This window comes from Apium graveolens, chromosome 6 (genome assembly GCF_009905375.1).
Source record: "Apium graveolens cultivar Ventura chromosome 6, ASM990537v1, whole genome shotgun sequence".
Taxonomy (NCBI): Eukaryota; Viridiplantae; Streptophyta; class Magnoliopsida; order Apiales; family Apiaceae; genus Apium; species Apium graveolens.
Genome location: NC_133652.1, coordinates 211,900,435 through 211,922,488, shown reverse-complemented (window position 1 = coordinate 211,922,488; position 22,054 = coordinate 211,900,435). Strand labels below are relative to the sequence as shown.

General features: G+C 35.7%; 1 protein-coding gene across 1 annotated transcript; it reads left to right on the top strand.

The window, feature by feature from the left end:
- Positions 1-15,498: 15,498 nt before the first annotated feature.
- Positions 15,499-20,174, top strand: LOC141665715 (uncharacterized). The gene is made up of 2 exons (XM_074471700.1): positions 15,499-15,699; positions 19,563-20,174. The coding sequence occupies exons 1-2, from the start codon at positions 15,499-15,501 to the stop codon at positions 20,172-20,174; spliced, it is 813 nt and encodes a 270-aa protein (XP_074327801.1).
- Positions 20,175-22,054: the final 1,880 nt, after the last annotated feature.

Here is a 22,054-nt window from a genome sequence, read left to right as displayed (position 1 = left end):
TCAAGCTCATAAGTCTTTAGAATCCTATACAATCTATCCGAGGTGAATTCCTTGTAATCTTGAGAATTTCTCAATGAGACTGTCATAGGCTTCCATTCCTTTGACAGAGATCTAAGGAATTTGAGGATTGAATCTTTTATTTAATAGATTCTTCCATGCAGTTTTAGAGCATTCAGTAGTTTTGGAATCTACTGAAAATGTCAGGGAGTGACGCACCTTCTTCACTATAGAAATGCTCATATTGTTGAATCAAGAGTTGTATTTTGTTCTCCCTTACTTGCTTAGTTACATCACATATGACTTGAATTGTGTCCCGGACATCCTTAGCAGTTTTGCAGTTTATGATGTTGTCAAACATGTCACTATCAACACCATTAAACAAAATGTTCATGGTCTTTTTATCCTTATGAACTTGTTCAATATCAAGATCATACCATTCTGCTCTAGGTTTTGGGATAGATGGTTCATTTTCTGTAGCAGCTCTCATAGGGACATGTGGACCTTTCTTAATACAGTCCACATATGCTTCATCTTGAGATATGAGATGCAGGTGCATCTTCACCTTCCAATGGTTATAGTTGTCTTTGTCCAGAAATGAAATCTTTACTCCAACATCTTTTCTGCTCATCTTGTTAGTTGTTGTGATCTCTAAACTCTTAGTTCTTCAAGAGCTTGCTTTGATACAAATTGTTATTCCCAAACAATCTAAACAAGAATTATAGAAGGGGGTTAAATTTAATTCTGGCTATTTTTTATTTTAAGAATAATTCTTCTACCAACAAATAACTGTGTTTGATTTGCAATGGTGTGAAATAAGAATATAGCAGAAATCAAATCACAAAGCAATTAAATACAAGTATTTAAAAACTTTCTGGTGGATTGAACTTTTCCACCAGAGATATATATTAAGTAGAGAACCATGTGATACAAATAGTATACAACTGTTTACAAGTTGAACAACAAGAACTACAGAGAAATTCTTTACAAATTTTTCTTTATTTATTTCTCTAGTTTTTGCTTACTCACTTTAATTGCTATTCAACTTTCTATCCTTGTTTATATATCACCAAGTTACATGATAAAAAGACAAGATAATAAGACAAACTATATCTAGTCTAACTTCATGCTGCTACAGTTCTCTTTCCAGCATATTTAAATATCATCTATTTAGCATGGAAATGGAAATGCTTCTTTGTTCTCTAGATCCTTCAAATAGGCTACCACATTCCATTTGCATACAATCAATGCATGTGACTGTCAAGTCACTATCAACTGCTCTTTTGAATTTGAACATCCGTTGGAACTTAGATTGATCATCCGTTGGAACCTTGTCTGAACATCCGTTGGAACTCGGGTTGATCATCCGTGTAACGCCTGTAAATATTTGATATGAGTGTAATATAATATTCTGTTTTGTGCTATATAATTTTGTGTATTAGATATTAGAATTTATGAGAATCCAATGTGTTCGTATATATTCTTCATTTGCGTGGCATTGCGAATATTGTTAGATGATCTATAAGCGTATGATTAGTTGTACGCAAGCAAATTTCGTAACGCGATTAGATAATATTTGAGTTTAACGCGATTAGATAATAATTCTAATAGTTTCGATTAGACGATAGATTATAATTTGTATAATAGCGGCTTAGAATCAAATTATTTGCATTTTCTTATGTGACTTAGAGTCGTTAATCATATTTTAATGTGGCTTGTATATTATGTGGCTTGTATATTAGAGTATTAATCCTAGAAAATTCTTTTAAAGGATATTCTTGTTCAAAATTTTTGAAAACAAATTTTATAAAACTTCTAAAATCTTATAGTAATTATGGTATTAATTTTGAGATTTATGGAGGTGTATTTTATTTACTAAAATCCATTCTTTTTAATCATACTTCTATTAATTAATAGATTACTAGTATACCCTTACATGCATTTTGGTTTATAAAAAGGTTCAAGACTAAGACTGTCAATTATAACCCAACTAATTTGCTAGTTTACTTCTTTAACCTTGCATGCAATTTTGTTACAACTAGCAAAAGGGTTATTAGAGTAAATTCTCCATTCCACTACCACATTTTAGTAACAAAACCAAGAGGATACTCTCATTTTCATCACACACCCACTCAAACACCTCACCCTCTCTTTTCTCCTCTCTCCCTCTCGGCTGAAGCTCATCCCCACCCCACTCTTGCCATTTTTCTTCACTTTTTTTTCATTTTCTTTCACTTTTCAAGTTGGTCAAGCCAAGATCTTCATCATTTAGTGGAGTAGCTTCATTTTTAGGTGAGTTTTAGCAAGGCCTTGGTAGGCCTGAGCTCAAGGGAGTGGGGACTTGGTTCATAATTGAGTCCAATAGCTTTAGATTGAATAAAAACTTGCATTTGGTTAGGTGCACACACACAAACCTGAGAGCAGCTCAGAACAGGGCAGATTTGAGTAAACTTGACTATTGATAGATTATCATCATGTCATAGGTTAGGCCTATATGGGGCCTTGGTCTAAATAGATAAAATGAAGTCTTAGGAAGCTTAACAAGCCATTAAAACTAGTAATTGAACTTGATAAATGAGTTTTAAGTTGGTAAAATCAGGGCAGTGTGGTAATCAGGGGAGGCAGTTTTGTGTCAACTTCCACTTAAGGCCTAGGGAGGCCCGAGTGAGTCCTTTGAGTCATTCCAACTTTGAGAGTCGGTTTAGAGTTTTAATAAACTTTGAGAGTTGGTTTGGAATGAAGGCCCAAGGTGGAGAAACCTTTTATCCATCAAAATACCCGAGAGTCACCATTAGAGTTCCTTTGGAAACTTTAGAGAAGTGCATTGCATTTGTGTGTCTTTTAAGTGAGGCCTTGATGTCAAACCAATTGCTAAACTTAGCTTAAAGTCATAAGAAGTCATAGGAGTCAGAATATAGCAAAGGCCCAAGGTAGAAATTTATATTTTTTCCAAGGCACACAATTGGTGCAAGGTGTACACTCGGATAAGTTAAGTAGTGTGCATTGCAATTGTGAGGCATTTTAATTGAGGCACAAGTGTTCCTTACTAAATCTAGGTTGGACTGAGGTCTGTAAAGGAGTATTAGGAGTATTAGTCTTGATAATTATATGTTATATAGTTAATTGCTTAAGTGACTAAGGTAGAAAAATCTAAATGTGCTATTGCCATGCCATTTCTTTCTATGTGTTATGTCATTTATGTGATGCATATATTACTTGTAATTAGTATATTTAAGTGTATATATGTATATGTGTGTATATATATATATTTATAGTATACGCTAAAGGGTAGTTAGCAAGTGCTGTAACGAGGATACTATTCATTATAGGTTCAAGTAGGAGGCCAAGAAAGGAGCCCATAGACAATTCAATTCAAGTGCTCAGTAAGCATAGTCCAGGGAAGTGAACTTTCAACTTACCACTATAATTCTGTTCATGTGATTAATTACCCTGTGAATGCATGACTACTGTTTCAATAAGATTAATTAGTCCCTGACATTACCCACTGATTAGATCTTGAATTTAGTTAATCGCTTTCATACTTGAATTCATCCCTTTTCATCACACATTACCTCATACCCATGTGAATACCCTACAATAGTTCCTTAATATATCAAGTGAATCCTAAAACCCTCATAAATTAGAATCATTTCTTTTGGAAACCCAAACACTAATAACATCCCCTCATTTGAACTTTGACAATACCAACCCTTTTTATCTTGTCCTTGATCAAGAACCCTTGAAATTAAAATGAATTGATTAAAAGGAATTAGATGGTATGTTCTTGTAAGATTGAGGCGCCAGTCACTGTTAGAACCTCAGTAGCAGGGAGCCTGATGGTTTTATATGGCCAATGTGTGCCGAAGATCCTCAATAGGTGTGAATCACTTGTTATGTGGTTCAGAGCTTTGATGTGGGCTAATCACCCCTCATCGCTCATAGCACCGTGAGATTTCCAATTCCATTCACATATTAAAAACTTGATCTTTTATTTGAGATTTCATATTGTTGATTATCTTCTGTTATCATTTTATTGAGTATATAATGAATTGTTATTAACTGTTATTCACTTGCTGAGCATTTTGCTCATTAATATTGTTATTGATGTTATCCCTTCAGTGAAACCCGAAGATGGTTCGTTTCAAGCAAACCGCGCGTAAGACTTCTGGGGACTCGGGGTATGTCTACCGCCAGATGTTGGAGCAGGTAGGGAACTAGTAGTTCCCTAAGGGTTATAAACTTTGGCTTTAAAATTTGGTAGTAATTTGACTTAAGATATTTTTGGTCTGTAATAATAAAGATGTTAGAGTTGTTCAAACTCATTCCTGTGTATTCGGGGATTGTGGTTAAAGGTTTATAGCTTTAATATTCTATCTTTTGTAGTACTTTATTATTTAATTAATATTATGCATATTTCTGCTAGTTAGTAGTATGGGTCCGTCACAGTTTTGGTATCAGAGCCACACGTTGAGTCACTGAACAACATAGGATAAAGGAATATAAGATAGGAATTTAGAGGATCAGATGAACTTAGATCATTTCGGTTTTGGGGCGTTAGAATCTATAGGTTTTCTGACCCTTTTATTTATAACCGTGTATAAATATATATAATGTTTGATAGGCATCATCCTCATCGACTCCCGGATTCCTTTCTACTGTGCCATTCCCTCTTTACGAGCATATGGTAATGATGGTTGATCGACTGGAAGGAGAGAATGCGAATCTTCGACGTAGGGTGGCCCAGTTGTACCGCGAGAACTTTGATGACGAGCTCAACCGACCCCGACTGATATCCAGGCTTGAGGAGATCATCCAGATGGCTGAGGACCGATTGGCATTGATGATTCCATACCGTGAGAGAGAGAGAGAGAGTCAGATCACTCTTACCGCCATTGCTGACGAGCTCCGTCGAGTGATTAGCCATCTCCGTGCCCCTGTTGCCCCCACCACCATCCTCTTAGACTATCATACAGTCTACCTATCTCCATCATTATTGTTGATTAGTACTTTGATTTCCATTTGTACCTTGTACCCGTATTGTTTCGGGAAGACTTTATTTGCACTTTATTTCCTGTTCGTACATTATTCGCACTTTTCATTCGGACTAATATTAAATTCGCACTTTGATTATCTCTATAATATTGCCATCTCATTACCATGCTATATACTTGCTTAGATAGTGTTACCCGGTGAAGATACAATTGTTTAGGGGGGGTTGGATACAATTGTATAAATGTTTCGAACAAGTAATAAAATATAACAACTTTTTATATTTCTGATAAAAACTGTTACAAAATCCTCTGAAGAAATACTGATGTTCTTGAGAGCTTCTAGGTCGAATAATACTCAAGATCGATACACTAAGTGATGACCTAAACTGTGTTTATATACTAAAAAGCTACAACAAATCAATCTAAGATATGCATTATCAAAAGCTAACTGAAACCGATACATATCTTCAACTGAATAAATAAAGTCCTATAACTCAGACGTAAAAGATATTTGCTCCACATTACAAGGAACAGAACAAATCCTTTAAGCAGACTGGCTTCAAATACTGATGATATCCAAATGCTGATGATGTATCAAATCTTGATGATACATAAGATACTGATGACACCCGAACAACCAGATCCTGAGCTTCTTCTGATCATTGAGAATTCAATATGTAACAATCTCCCCCAATTTATTCTTAATGTAATGAAGCACAAATTCCATTCTCAATTATGCCAAAACCAATCTACAAAATGTATAAGGAGTAAAGCTTACTTCAGTATCTTCAGATAACTAACAGTTGTTTCCAGAAAGTTTTTCAATCTTTCTTCCTCCTTGTCTCGTAGGACTTTAACAAGCTTCTTCTTCAACTCTCTCTTTTCTTCAGTGTCTTCTCCAAGCTAATAGATGGCTGATCTCAACTTAGAAATTGATCTTTTACTTATCTCAAGATCACCAATCAACATGAAGCTGAAAATGATATCTTCATGATCAGGACTGAAAGATAACTGAGGACTATTGAGAAAAACTTGTGGCACTGCAGCTCCCTTTTTCATCTTCATTTCTTGACCAGTATAAGTTATGTACTCAGGAACATAATCACCATTGTATTTATCATCTTTTATCATGACTCTTCTCCTGATGACTTCAAGTATCATAGAAGACCAGTTTCTGGTGACACTGTTCTCAACTCTAAGAAGATAGTAAATGTATTTCAATTCTGTCACAGTCTTCATTAAGAGTTACTGCAATGTAAAGCTCTTTACTTTACCATCCCTGAAAAAGTACAGAATCTATTCTCTGACATCTTTATCATTTATCTTTCTATGAACAATCTTCACAGCTTCAACTTTCTCAAGATGTGAAGGAGAAATTCTTTCACCAAGATTCTCTGTCAGAGTATTTATATCCAGCAGAACAGATCTTAAAATTTCCATATCAGAATGACCAATTCCTCATCTGGTTCGAGATTTGACAAGTTTTAGTTTTTCATTGTATTCCACCCAAGACGGTTTCTTGGTGGACTTATCAACACCTTTCTGTTCTGGAATAGAATCTCTTAACCCTGCTGACACAAATTCAACATGCTTGAACCCTTTAGGATAGTCAAATATAAAAATATCTTTCCATTTTCTATCCTTCTTGTTGAGAGGAGCATAACTTGTAGACAGATCATTAATCTTCCCTTTTGTTTTATGCCATAGCTCTCTCTTTGACTTTAAAATTCTCGGCAAATATTTTTGCATGCTTGATCAGCTTTTCTCCAATCAACCTTTTCTTTTTCATCAACCTCTGAAGTATGAGGAGTGACCACTGGAGTAAAGGCTGAATCATTTAATGCTTCGATCACCTTTTCATCAGAGTTAAAATCAGTTATCAGGTTCATAGCATCAGGATCTGCTTTTACCTCAGGATTTGTGTCTGCATCAGGAGTTATATTCTGATTTGATGTATCAGTTTGATCAATGTCAGTGGCTGATCTTTTCTTCCTTGGTATAATCAACTCTTCTGGCTTCTGAACTTCTTCATCTTCTTCATGTCCTTCATGTCCTTGTACAGGAACATACTCTTCTCTGGATAGAAAATTCAGAAAAGTAGAGTTAAATGCAGTCACTTGACTTGATTTAGAAGTTCTTCCTTCTCTTCCTCTTCCTCTAGCTCTTGTAGATCTACCACCTCTTTTTCCTCTTCCCTTAGAAGTGTTAGCTTCAGCTTCAATCTGAGCCCTTAGCTCCTTTTATTGTATAACCGCTTTTTCAGGTGTCAGATCAGGAAATTCTTTAGTTATATACCCAAGAGCACTCCTAGCATTCTTTTGCTCAAACCTCTTATCTTTGTAGTACAAGACAATCTCTTCACCTATTTCCTTATGCCTGTAAGGAAAGAATAATCCCTTAGCATCTGCTAAATTAGATATTGTAACATCATCATCCTCAGGAGCACCAGCAGTAGTCTTGTGCTTGGCTTTTTGAGTACTAGTAGACTTCCTTTGTCCTGAAGAATGAGTCTTCTTGGAATGTTAAGGTTGTTGAGCAGTAAAAGCAATTTGAACATCTGTAACTGGATTATTCTTATCACCATCATCATCATTACCTTTATCCTTTGTCTGGATAGAATCTGGTGTACATTTTATAGCAACTATCTTCTCCCCCTTTTTGGCATCAGTATGTGAAAGAAGAGAAAATAGAGCATCCGGTTTGTCACCAATAGAAGAGACCTTTTCTTCTATGGAGGAAATTCTAGAAGCCATGCTATGTTGAGATTCAATAACATCTATGATAGTATTTTTCACACTTTTGAATTCAGCCGAAGTAGGTGTGTAAAGCAAAAATCCATCAATTTTCTCATTGACAGCAACATAAGACTTCTTCATTTCATCAAGGTCAGAGTGAATTCCTTTAATAGAAATAGTTGAGGCCTTAAGATGCAACTTCGGATCAGGAGTTTCAATTTCATCATAGGCACGATGAATATGTTGCAGTCCAACATCAGTCGAGATAGAAGTATTTGCAAGTCTCCATTTATAATCCTATTCTATTTGTCTGAAATGCTCAGCATCAGCATTGTAATAAGAAGGATTTTAATTGAATTGTGAAGAAGAACCAACATTGGACTTCTTAGATGCATCAATTACAGACTTAAGCTGAGCTGAATCAGAATTATCTTCATCACTGTCATTATCAGAATCAGACAAGCCATCAGAAAAATTTGCAGAATCATGCAAAATTGCCTTGCCTTTATCCAGATTCTTTGCACGAGATGTCTGTGGCTAATGAGATCCTGAAACAAAAACATGGTAACACCTAAATCTCTTTATTCTTTTAAAGTGATCTCATCACTTCTCACACAATGTATTACTTTTAAGAGTAATATTATTCTCACAGAAGAAACTTTATAAGTAAAGAAAAACTTATAAGATTCTTGTCTCAAAGCTACATCTCCTTTTTCCAGTACAGGAGACTGCCACTCAATTTTTTTTTAAACTGATATTTTCACACAGTCTCACAGAAAGGCTCAATCACACATTTAGCAAAGAAATAAGAGATGGCTGAGAAGAGTTGTTTGCTTATCATATAAATAGAGGTAACCTCAAGGAAGAAACTAGTTATAATCATACAGACATGAGAATATATGAGAAGTTAGCAATACCTGAAGGTGAGTCCTCAAGTGGAAGTGATGAAAGTGGAGGAACAAACAGCACATCAGGATGCTTGTTCAAACTAGCAACCAGTAATAGATCATCAATAGTAGCTAGTTCAGTTGAGGGATGATTCTCAGTAGGAGCTGTTGTAACATCAGGATTTGATCTGTTAGGAGAAGGTGAAAGACCAGCATTAGTACTTTAAACTGATGGTTCTTGTGGAGTTTGAGACATGTGAGCTGCTTCAACAATGCTTGATGAAGGTTCTTGTGTGCTCTTCTCAAAAATAGGATCGTTTATGATTGTATCCACCTTTGACAGTATCTCCTGATGAGTTTGCTTTTCCTGTAATAGTTGAACAGAGTCAGCAAGAAGATCACTCTGAGTAATATTAACAATAATCTGTGCAGCCTCATTATCTGCATCTTCCCTTTGAGAAGATGGTTCTTGTGTGACTGGATGTGTTGCAGTTGCTAAATCACTTTGAGACTTAGGTTCTTGTGTACTGACATCCTTGGAAAGAGGCTGAGTCTTCTTCTTCTTTCTGATGTATCCAACTACGTCTTCACATTTTCTTTTCAACTAACTCTTTGAATTTTTCTTGTGTTCAGCAGTTGCTTCAATTACTGGAAGCTTGTCAAGTAGAGCACTAGCATCAGTAGTTGGCTCCTTGGTTCCCGTGGTGTTACCAGAGTCATTAGGATGTTGAGCAATGGACTTCCTGATTTTTGATAAGACCTTATTGGCATCTGATCATCTGAGTCAGAATCATTTTATATGATCAGTCTTCTTTTCCTGATTTAAAAGCAGTCTTCTTTCTTCTCTCTCACTCAGTGAGGCTTGTTTAGCTTTCTATCCAGATGTGACAGATTTCTTAAACAACCTTTTCTTTGTTACAACTGATGTCTTTTGAGAGACGGCAGAGGAGGCTAATTTAGAGGCTTGGTGTGTTTGCTATTTGGAAGAAGAAATGCTTGGGTTAGAAACAAGATGGGTGGTTTCTTGATTCTCAGCATCAGGAATTATGACAGAGGTGCCAACATCAGAATTTGCAGGCACTTATATAGGAGTAGGTCTATTTCTTAACAGAAATTGCCTGACCTCTCTAGGAAGAAAGGGTGATCCTGAAAATTTATTCTTTTCATCCATTTTAATATGATCAGTAATTGCTTTTTCAGAAATTTGAAAAACAAGAATAGTTCATCATCATCAAAAATAGCATTAGGGTATATAAAATTGCAAATCAGTTGTAGAAATCTAGTATACCCTATTACTCTTGAAACATCTGCTCTCCTAGCAATTATGAACTGTAATATAGTATTACCATAATCAAAATTACCAGAGTAAAGAAGAGAGTACCCAATTCTCAAACAAGTGGATGGAAGAGCATCAAAGTTTGTTGTCATATTCAAGAAACACCAACTGATGCCGTAGAAAAAGTTCCACTCTCTTTTTAGTTTAGTCCTGGCTAGTTTTCCAATGGTTGTGATTTCTCTTTGATAGGCTAAAGTTCTTAGCATACCAAACAGCTGCTCAGTGCTATGAGTCTCAGGGGCACCATCAAGGGTAGGCAATCTCAAGGCTTGAAGCAGAATAATAGCATCAACTTCATATCTTTGGCCCTTATATTCAAAGGAAAAGCTAGTATTTATTGAATTTACCACAGCTGTATTCCAGACCTGCATGACAGCCCTGTATGACACCTTAATAGGATTCCTAAGTGCATACCTAATTGGACATTGAAGTAGAAAATCCTTAATATCATGAAAAGATGATGTTAGCTGCTGATGTGTAAGCAGAGCTAAGTAATTGTTAGTGCCAACTGTATTTCCATGAATGATTATGGTTTGGCTGAAGAATGGTGAAACTTCAGACATTGTCATGATGTGAATAGCTTGAGAGAGAGAGTAAACGTGAGATGTGCACAGTGAAACTATGTGTATGATGAATTGTGTCACAGAATTTCTTCTGGTTTTATAGCTTCACTATTCAGAAATAGGTATAACACACTCGTATGAAGAAGGTAACTTAGTGAATTTGACTTCGAACAGGGAACAATTACTGAGTAATAGAATTCGACGGTGGAGTAAATTGCGGAAGTAAAGACAAAATACATACAGAGATGTCAAGAAACAACTGTAGAAATTTGTTTATTAGATAATCCACCATTAATCATTAATTAAGTGAGACACTTAATTATAGCAATAAAACTTACACAAAGATTAATTAACACTAATAATCTGAATTAGAACATGCTGTCCTATCGTCAGTATTTGAAACCTTTCTTCTGTCAGGATTTGATAATCTTAGGATATGTCGATTCGAATTCAACAGTTGATTATCAAAGTAGCACAAATTCTTAGCAACCCATAATTTTAATAAAAACAAACATCAAGATATACAATTTAAATAGATTATGTAAAGATTAACAGGCTTCAATAAGAACATTCACATGCATACAATACGAGATAAGCATAGACTAAACTTGCTATCAAAAGAAATTTCATTAATATTTCAGAAGAGTACATGTCATGAAATTTGTAGATTACATGCAAAAGATTACAAGATAGTCCTACTCTAAGATGGTGATCATCAATAGCCTTGGTCTAAGAAGCCTGACAAAGCTGATAGTGAAGAGTAACGGACAGAGGATGTTTAATGCTTCTTCCTACTTTCAATAAAGAGAACAACAAGACGAATAATTTTCTCCTGTTGTTTAAGATTGTGGAGATGAAATTCTCTTTGGAAAAAATAGAAGATCATTTTTTATAACGTCTGGAAGTTGAATCCCGATGTCGTGTGGAATGTTGTTGATGGGATATGAGTTTGGATTGCATTTCGAAAAATTGTCACACTATTTGTGTCATAGCAGTAAAACCAGCTTGAATTCGCAATTCTGTGTGAGAAGCAAAAGTGAAGAGATGTGTTTGAGTATGAGAAGAGGTAAAATGACTTAAGGATGAGAGGTCATTTAAATAACTGAGAAAGATAGGGAAGGAATATCAAGAGACTAAAAGATTGACCAATTATTAAGTGAAGAGTTAACTTAATGAATTAACCAAAAGATGTCTTTTGAAGGCGCGTCTCCCTAGACTGATGTGTAATGATGACAATGATATATTTAATCAGACATGCACAATTAGCAAATAAATATACTTAATTTATCATGCATATAAAATGAAATATATCAAATATTTCTGGCTGAACATCTAAAACACAGCATTTAGGACATATCAGGATTTGATTAGTATACATCAGGATTTGATCAAATATAAATTGAAATAAATTTACTTGTCCCAATTAACCATACCAAGTTCATTCACAAGATTTATAAATGTTGTTTCAGGTAATGGCTTTGTGAAGATATCAGCCAGCTGCTTATTAGTAGGAACAAAATGAAGTTCTATGGTTCCTTCCATGACATGCTCTCTTATGAAGTGATATCTGATACTGATATGTTTTGTAAGAGAGTGTTGTACCGGATTTCCTTTCATGGCAATAGCACTTTGATAATCACAATAAATAGGAATTTTTGAAAATGATAATCCATAGTCCATGAGCTGATTCCTCATCCATAACAACTGAGCACAACAACTTCTAGCTACAATATATTCATCCTCAACAGTTGAAGTAGAAATAGATTTCTGCTTCTTGCTGAACCATGAGACTAATCTGCCTCCCAAGAACTGACAGTGTAATATCCGGGATATGACGTGTAATTATTTTTGTTAATCAATAAATACTATGTGATGATTATATAAATTTTGGTAAATTATTTGTGAAGTGGTATCTGTGTTTAGATATGTAAATATGATATAATTTGAGTATTTTAATTTTTATAAGTCCAAAATAAAGTATAGATGATTGTGATATTTTTCTATCAACTTTTATGTTGACTTATGATTTTATAATGATTTATGGAGTTAATAAATTATTTTTCTGAGTGTTTATAAACTATTTTGTATAATCGGGAACCAGCCGACCTCAACCGTTTTTACATTTTTATAACCCGAAACTCTTCCGAGAACTCCTTCCTAACCTAATTACAATATTCCGAGCATTTTCCATGTTTTGACTTTTTCGATCCGGCGTATGGTTTATCCTATGCTGGTCCCGACGCAATACTTTCGATACAAAATTTATTTCAGTAAATCAATAAAACTCGTATTTTTGATAAATGGGATCTTTTATTAAACTATTATAATTATCACCTCGTATTACGTGTAAGCAGGTGCTGAGACCAAGACCACAGTACAAATTGTACATATTTGGATAATTATCCCAAAACCGGTACCGTTTGGATCTGTTTTTATAAATAGATGTACTATTTTATATTCGGAATGATCCAACGGGATACTAATTTTCTGTAATTATAAATAGCCTTTACCGTAATTTATTTCGTACCGAAAATCATTTACAAACAGTAATTATAGAATTTTCTAGAGAAAATACTTATATTCATAAAACCTATCGAGAATCAATCCTCAATTTCAAGGTGTTACCGGAATCCGTTGGAGAAGCTCGAGTACTCAAATCAAAGCTCTTGAAATATACTATCAGAATCTGTGCTTCATATTGTTTAAAGGGGGGTTGGATACAATTGTATAAATGTTTCGAACAAGTAATAAAATATAACAGCTTTTTATATTTCTGATAAAAACTATTACAAAATCCTCTCAAGAAATACTGATGTTCTTAAGAGCTGCTAGGTCGAATGATACTTAAGATTGATACACTAAGTGATGACCTAAACTGTGTTATATACTACACAGCTACAACAAATCAATCTAAGATATGCATTATCAAAAGCTAACTGAAACCGATACATATCTTCAACTGAATAGATGAAGTCCTATAACTCAGACGTAAAAGATATATGCTCCACATTACAAGGAACATAACATATCCTTTAAGAAGATTGGCTTCAAATTCTGATGACATCCAAATGATGATGATGTATCAAATCCTGACGATACATCAGATACTGATGACACCCGAACAGCCAGATCCTGAGCTTCTTCTGATCATTGAGAATTCAATATGTAACAGATAGAATTTTGTTGTTTAAATTCTGTTGATCCCTTTAGAACTCGATCATGTCTAATATATCCCTAAGATATCCCTTGAATAAGACCTTGTTACTTGATATTTACCCTTATTATAACTCATGTATGTAAATTTGAACTGTGAATAAACCTTTCTTGTTTACATTCAGAATCATGCCTCCTCGTAGAGCTCGCAACACCAATACCGGGGATCATGAAGATCCACCACCCAACTTGGCTCAACTTATGCAAATACTTCACCAACAATCTGCTACCCTTGCTCAACAACAACAACTCCTTCAACAATAACTTCAACAACAACCACCTCCACCACCACCAATCCCTACAACTTTCAAATCATTCCAAGCTGTGAAACCACCGGAGTTCCGTGGAACTCAAAACCCCGTAGAAGCCCAATCTTGGATTAAAGAGATGGAGAAAGCTTTCACGCTAGATGTTGTAAGTGAAGAAAAGAAGGTCGACTATGTGTCTTATTTTTTGAAAGACGAAGCAGACTATTGGTGGGAGTCAGCCCGTGCTTTAGAAGAAGAGGAAATTATCACTTAGGATAGATTCAAGAAGATTTTCTTAGACAAGTATTTCCCGAGGTATATGCAGACTCAAATGGAATTGAAGTTCTTTGAATTGAAGCAAGAAGGAATGACTGCAGGAGAGTACGAGAAGAAATTCACTGAGTTGGCTAGGTTTGTTGGAGATTATGTGGATACGGATGAAAAGAGAACGAAGAGATTTCAACAAGGATTGAAGCCTTGGCTACGAAGCAGAGTGGCTGCCTTTAAATTGACCACATATGCTGAAGTGGTTCAGAAGGTGATGGTAATTGAAGGAGAAAGGGATCAAAACTTGAAGGAGAAAGAGAGTAGGAAAAGAAAGTTTGGAAACAATGGTGAAGGATCGGCTCAAGGGAGCCAAAGTGGAAGGAATTTCTAGAAGTTTGGATACCAGAATCAAGGAGGACCCCGAAGCTTTAAGAAGGGTGATAATAATAGTTAGAAGAATAGGATTCAAGGGCCAAGTGGACAAAGATCCCAGCAAGCAACAAATCCGGAGTGTAAATTCTGCAACAAGAGACACATGGGTAACTGCAATAAGGCTGGCATCATTTGTTATAAGTGCAATTCGAAAGGTCATTATGCGAATGAGTGTCGGAACCCGAAGCCTCCTATTACATGCTTCAAGTGTGGAAAGACCGGTCATATGTCTTGGGATTGCAAGACCCCTGGAAATAACAAGTTGATGCAATTGACGGCCGCCTCTTACAATCAAGCAATGACGTCTACTGTTCGAATTCTTTAACTACCTTTAAATCAACATTCTGAATCTGTAACTCCAGCGTTCCCTCCCTCATATCCTGCTCAGGCTCGGACATTCAACATGAATATCAAGGATGTTGTTCATAGTTCTGAAGTTGTGGCAGGTACGCTTTTGGTCAACAACATCAATGCTAAAGTGCTATTTGATTCCGGAGCTACTAGATCTTTCATATCTGAATCTTTTGTTGGCAAGTTGAATTATGAAATTGAACTTTTAGTTGAGCCCTTATCTATCATTTTGACTAATCAAGAACAAGTATATGTTAAAAGTATTTACCCCCGGTGTAAAGTAAAGATTTCAGGTTATAGTTTCCCTGCTTCCCTCATACCTTTTCAACTAGGAAAAATTGATGTTATATTAGGAATGGATTGGTTAGCAGAACATGGTGCTCAAATAGATTGTAAGAAGAAGAAAGTGATTCTTAAGTCCCCTCAAGGAAAAAAAGTAGAGTTTAAAGGACAGAAATAAGTTAAAACATTTTTGACGATGATTCAAGCTAAAAAGTTGTTAAGACAAGGGTGTGAAGGGTATTTTGCTTATGTAATTGATAGATCTAAGGAGACACCGAATATAGAAAGTATCCCGACAGTTAGCGAATTTCCCAATGTATTTCCGGATGAACTTCCTGGATTGCCGCCTAATCGTCAAATTGAGTTTTCTATTGACTTAGCACCCGGTGTGGAACCTGTATCGAAGGCACCTTATCATATGGCACTAGCAGAAATGAAGGAATTGGCCAAGCAACTACAAGAGTTATTGGATAAAGGAGTTATAAGGCCGAGTGTATCTCCGTGGGGTGCTCCATTTCTGTTTGTGAAAAAGAAAGATGGAAGTATGAGACTGTGCATTGGCTATAGAGAGTTGAACAAGTTGAAAATTAAGAATAGGTACCCTTTACCTCGTATTGATGATTTATTTGATCAACTTAAGGGAGCAACTTACTTCTCGAAGATTGACTTACGATCGGGATATCATCAGTTGAAGATTAAGCCGGAAGACATACCAAAGACTGGTTTCAGAACCAGATATGGACATTACGAGCTTCTAGTTATGGCATTCGGATTGACAAATGCGCCAGCCGCCTTTATGGATCTGATGAACCGAGTATTTAAGGAGTATTTGGACAAGTTTGTCATTGTGTTTATCGACGACATTCTAATATACTCAAACACCGAGGAAGATTATGTTGAACATCTGAGAATAGCTTTGGAGACTTTAAGAAAAAAGAAATTGTATGCCAAGTTTTTGAAGTGTGAATTCTGGTCGCGAGAAGTTTAATTTCTAGGGCATATTGTCGAAAGTGAAGGAATTCGAGTTAATCCCGCGAAGATAGAAGCTGTAATGAATTGGGAAAGGCCGAAGACCCCGACTGAAGTTATAAGTTTCATATGATTGGCCGGATATTATCGAAGATTTGTGAAGGATTTCTCAAAGATTGCATTACCATTGACAAAATTGACCTGAAAGAATGAGAAGTTTGGATGGACGGAGAATTGTGAAAAGAGTTTTCAAGAATTGAAGCAGAAGTTAGTCATCGCTTCAGTTTTAGCCCTGACAGATGATCAAGGAGACTTTGTAATATTCAGCGATGCATCATACAAAGGATTGGGATGTGTTCTAATACAACACGGGAAGGTGATAGCCTACGCGTCAAGACAACTTAAGCCTCATGAACAAAGGTACCCAACTCATGACTTGGAACTGGCTGCAATTGTATTTGCTTTGAAGCTGTGGAGACATTACCTATATAGAGATAAATGCGAGATATATACGGATCACAAGAGCCTAAAGTATATTTTCACCCAAAAGGAATTAAACATGAGGCAACGAAGATGGGTGGAGTTGATTAAGGACTATGATTGCACGATAAATTATCATTCTGGGACTGCAAATGTAGTAGCGGATGCTTTAAGTCGCAAGGAGGGATTGGATATGTTGACTATGGCCCAAGAGTTATCAAATGAATTTGAGAAAATCGGAATTGAGATTTGAGCTCTAAGTGCACCTATATAAATGATTTGTACGATGACATTTCAACCAGAATTATTATAAAAGATTAAAAAGTGCCAAGAAGAAGTGATGAATCAAAGGATGAATGAGTTTACCGGAGAAGAGATTTACACTCAAAAAGACAATCAAGGAATTATAAGATTCTCCTTAAGAATTTGGATACCGAATGTGGAAGAATTGAAGAATGAGATTTTGAAGGATGCTCATAACTCAGAATTTTCCATTCACCCGGGAAGCACAAAAATGTACCAAGATTTGAAACAGAACTTTTGGTGGTCGGATATGAAGAAGGAGATTACACAATGAATTAGTAGGTGTGTTGGTGAGACTGCGTAGCTGTATGAACAGTTGCATGATAATTAACACGAAAACAACACTAGAATAGGATAGGTTAATAATACTACGTCTACACAAGAAATCAAGAAGAATGAAGATAAGGCAGATACAAAGAATCAGAAGATTAGAAGAAGGCTTGAAGTCTGTTTACAGGTCACTGAAAGAAGTTCATTAATATGTTCATGCCTTAGTGAAGAATAAAGGTTAAATACTTTCAGGGTTTCAGAAATGATGAAGATTCAGTGTATAAAGTGCTACCAGAAGATTTCAGTGTATTGACATTGATTGAAGATAGACAGTGCTCGAAGCATAGGAATCTGAAGAATTGAAGACCTGGTATAAACAAAGGTTAAAGAAGACAGTTGCAATCTTGAAGTTATACTCACTGATGGGAGCTCATTTATATATTCAAGCGTCAATGAAGAACAGTGAATGAAGTGTTCAAGATTGTAGTAGCAATAAAGATGCTATTTAAAGTACCGGAAAGGATTCCAGTGAAAGTACATTTGTTTCTTGATAATCAGTGTTAGAAGCAATGAATATTAAGCCAATCTGTATCAACTCAGAAACACAAGACAAATTGAATTAGGTTCTTTCAATGCTAGTTGTTTGTTAACCAGACCAGTGCACCAAACATCAGTATACAATAAGGGATTTTAATTCAGCTACAGAAGAAAGTGTTGATACAGTGAAGAATGGAAAAAAAGAATCAAGAACATTCTAAGACAGAATACTTTTCTCTTTGGTCGCCATACAGTAGACTTTATGGTCTCCACGGAACTGGTCGCCATAGAGAAATTACTTTAAGGCACCAACTGGTCGCCATAGAGAAATTACTCTAAGACACCAACTGGTCGCCATAGAGAGTTACTCTAAGGCACCAGTGGTCGCCATAGAGCTTGGTCGCCACAAAAGAGAGGACACAGATGTTGGTCGCCATAGAGCACCAATGGTCGCCAAAGAGCTCAACCAGTCGCCATAGAGCAACATAGGGCTACTGATCCCTATAAAAGAGCAAACAGAGAATATCCAGTCACCACAGAGCACTTGGTGAATGCTCAGTGAATCAATGCAGCAATTCTTAGATTTGTGTGGACACAGAAATGCCACCTATCCAAAGTAATTGAAAGTCTACACAGAAAAGCAGAATATATAACAATCAAGACATATATTGTTAAGGAGTTCTGTTCATCTTCTCTCTCACGAGAGGTGATGAAAACAAGAAGCAAAAATTTATTGAGAAGCTCCGACACCTTGGATATCCGGTTAACTTCTCATCGGAGTAACATTATAATGCCCGATTCAACTCTTGTATATTCATAGGGACATTATAATTGTTACCCGTTAATTAAATCCTTAGACAAACAAAAGCTAGATCATTGTATAGGATTTGATTTGTAAATCTTTGTAGTATCTAGGAACTTTGTTGTTCTTAGATTGTATCTGGTTAACTTATTTACCGGAGTGTAGCAACACCCCTCGAGGATTTATATATGATTAAATACTTCCCCAAATATCTTGTGTTCCTCGTTTTATTGTTCCAAACACTATTCACCTCAAGAACACGAAACCACTAACCGAGCACTAAATCTTATATCCGCTAAAGATTCAAAAAAAAATTAATTTAGTGATTATTGTAATCAACCCCCCCTTCTACGATAATTCGGGACCTAACAAGGTGTTATACTTGTCAAAGGGTAAAAGCCGAACATCAGAAACCGAGTGGACTAATTCAACCCTTAGAGATACCTGAATGGAAGTGGGAGCACATTGCGATGGACTTCATAGTTGGATTACCAAGGATAAAATCTAATCACGATGCTATTTAGGTAATAATTGATCGATTTACTAAGTCAGCTCATTTTCTACCGATCAAAAAGAGATTCTCAATGGACAAGATGATTTATATGTATTTAACGGAAATTATTACTCGTCATGGAGTTCCAGTATCTATTATGTCGGATAGAGACCCTCATTTCAACTCTAGATTTTGGAAGCAATTTCAAGAACATTTGAGAAATTGACTCAAGATGAGAACTGCCTATCACCCACAGACAGATGGGCAAAGTGAGCGCACGATTCAGACCATAGAAGACATGCTGAGATCTTATGCTTTGGACTTCAAAGGAAATTGGGATGAACATTTACCTTTGGTAGAGTTTTCATATAACAATAGCTTTCATGCCAGTATTGGAATGCCCCAGTACGAAGCTCTTTATGGAAGGAAGTGTAGATCACCTATTTATTGGGATGAAGTTAGAGAGCGAAATGTAATTGGCCCTGAACTGATTCAACAAACGAAAGAAGAGGTATATTTGATTCGAAATCAATTGATTGCGGCTCAGGATAGACAACGAAAGTATGCTGATCCATGTAGAAAGGACGTAGAGTATGAAATAGGAGAAACCGTTTTATTGAAAGTATCGCCCTGGAAAGGGATAGTTAGATTTGGCAAGAAAGGAAAGTTGAGTCCAAGATTTGTCGGACCTTCTGAGATTTTGGGTAAAGTTAGAAAATTGGCGTACGGGTTGGCCTTCCCGCCTCAAATGCAACACATTTACAACATTTTTCATGTATCATTGCTTAAGAGGTTCAACCCCGACGCCAAATGTATCATAGAGAATGAACCAGTGGAGATTGAGCCAGATTTGTCTTATATCGAGCAGCCGGTTAGCATTTTAGATAGAAAGGATAAAGTGTTAAGGAATATAATAGCTCATTTAGTGAAAGTTTTGTGGAGAAATCCCAAAGTTGAAAAGTCAACATGGGAATTAGAAAGTGATATGTTAGATAAGTATCCTCGTCTGTTTTCTTAGATTCTGGGGACACAAACCTTTAAGGGGGAAAGGTTATAATGCCTGTAAATGTTTGATATGAATGTAATATAATATTCTGTTTTGTGCTATATAATTTTGTGTATTAGATGTCAGAATTTATGAGAATCCAATGTGTTCGTATATATTATTCGTTGTGTAGTATTGCGAATATTGTTAGATGACCTATAAGAGTATGATTAGTTGTATGCAAATAAATTTCGTTACGCGATTAAATAATATTTGAGTTTAACGCGATTAGATAATAATTGTAATTGTTGCGATTAGAAGATATATTATAATTCATATAATAGTGGCTTAGAATCAAATTATTTGCATTTTCTTATGTGACTTAGAGTCGTTAATCATATTTTTATGTGGCTTGTCCTAGAAAATTCTTTTAAAAGATATTCTTGTTCAAAATTTTTGAAAACAATTTTATAAAACTTCTAAAATCTTATAGTAATTATGGTATTAATTTTGAGATTTATGGAGTTCTATTTTATTTACTAAAATCCATTCTTTTTAATCATACTTTTATTAATTAATAGATTACTAGTATACCCTTGCATGCATTTTGGTTTATAAAAGGGTCCAAGGATAAGACTGTTAATTCGAACCCCACTTATTTGCTAGTTTACTTCTTTAACCTTGCATGCAATTTTGTTACAACTAGCAAGAGGGTTATTAGAGTACATTCTCCATTCCACTACCACATTTTAGTAGCAAAACCAAGAGGATACTCTCATTTTCATCACACTCCCACTCAAACACCTCACCTTCTCCTCTCTCCTCTCTCCCTCTCGGCCGAAGCGCACCTCCACCCCACTCTTGCCATTTTTCTTTACTTCTTTTCATTTTCTTTCACTTCTTAAGTTAGTCAAGCCAAGATCTTCATCATTTAGTGGAGTAGCTTCATTTTTAGGTGAGTTTTAGCAAGGCCTTGGTAGGCCTGAGGTCAAGGGAGTTGGGACTTGGTTCATACTTGAGTCCAGTAGCTTTAGATTGAATAAAAACTTGCATTTGGTTAAGTGCACACACACAAACCCGAGAACAGCTCAGAACTGGGCAGATTTGAGTAAACTTGACTTTTGATTGATTATCATCATGTCATAGGTTAGGCCTTCATGGAGCCTCGGTCTAAATAGATATAATAAAGTCTTAGGAAGCTTAATAAGCCATTAAAACCAATAATTGAATTGGATAAATGAGTTTTAAGTTGGTAAAATCAGGGTAGTGTGGTAATCAGGTGAGGCAGTTTTTATGTCAACTTCCACTTAAGGCCTAGGGAGGCCTGAGTGAGGCCTTTGAGTCATTCCAACTTTAAGAGTCAGTTTAGAGTTTTAATAACCTTTGAGAGTTGGTTTTTAATGAAGGCCCAAGTTGGAGATACCTTATTTCCACCAAACCATCCGAGAGTCACCATTAGAGTCGCCTTTGGAAACTTTAGAGAAGTGCATTGCATTTGTGTGTCTTTTAAGTGAGGCCTTGATGTCAAACCAATTTCTAAAGTTATCTTAAAGTCATAAGAAGTCATAGTAGTCAGAATATAGCAAAGGCCCAAGGTAGAAATTCATATTTTTGCCAAGGCAATTGGTGCCAAGGTGTGCATTCGAGTAAGTTAAGTACTGTGCATTGCAATTATGAGTCATTTGAATTAAGGCACAAGTGTGCCTTACTAAATCTAGGTTGATTTGAGGTCTGTAAAGGAGGATTAAGAGTATTAGTCTTGATAATTATATGTTATATGGTTTTTTGCTTAAGTGACTAAGGTAGAAAAATCTAAATGTGTTATTGCCATGCCATTTCTTGCTATGTGTTATGTGATTTATGTGATGCATATATTACTTGTAATTAGTAGATTTAAGTGTATATGTGTATAT

What these genes read in the sequence shown, in the direction of transcription:
- LOC141665715 (XM_074471700.1), top strand. Translation starts at nt 15,499, where the DNA reads ATGATTCAAGCTAAAAAGTTGTTAAGACAAGGGTGTGAAGGGTATTTT. An exon ending in TAGCACCCGGTGTGGAACCT is followed by an intron (nt 15,700 to 19,562) that starts GTATCGAAGGCA and finishes GGAATGCCCCAG; the next exon opens with TACGAAGCTCTTTATGGAAG.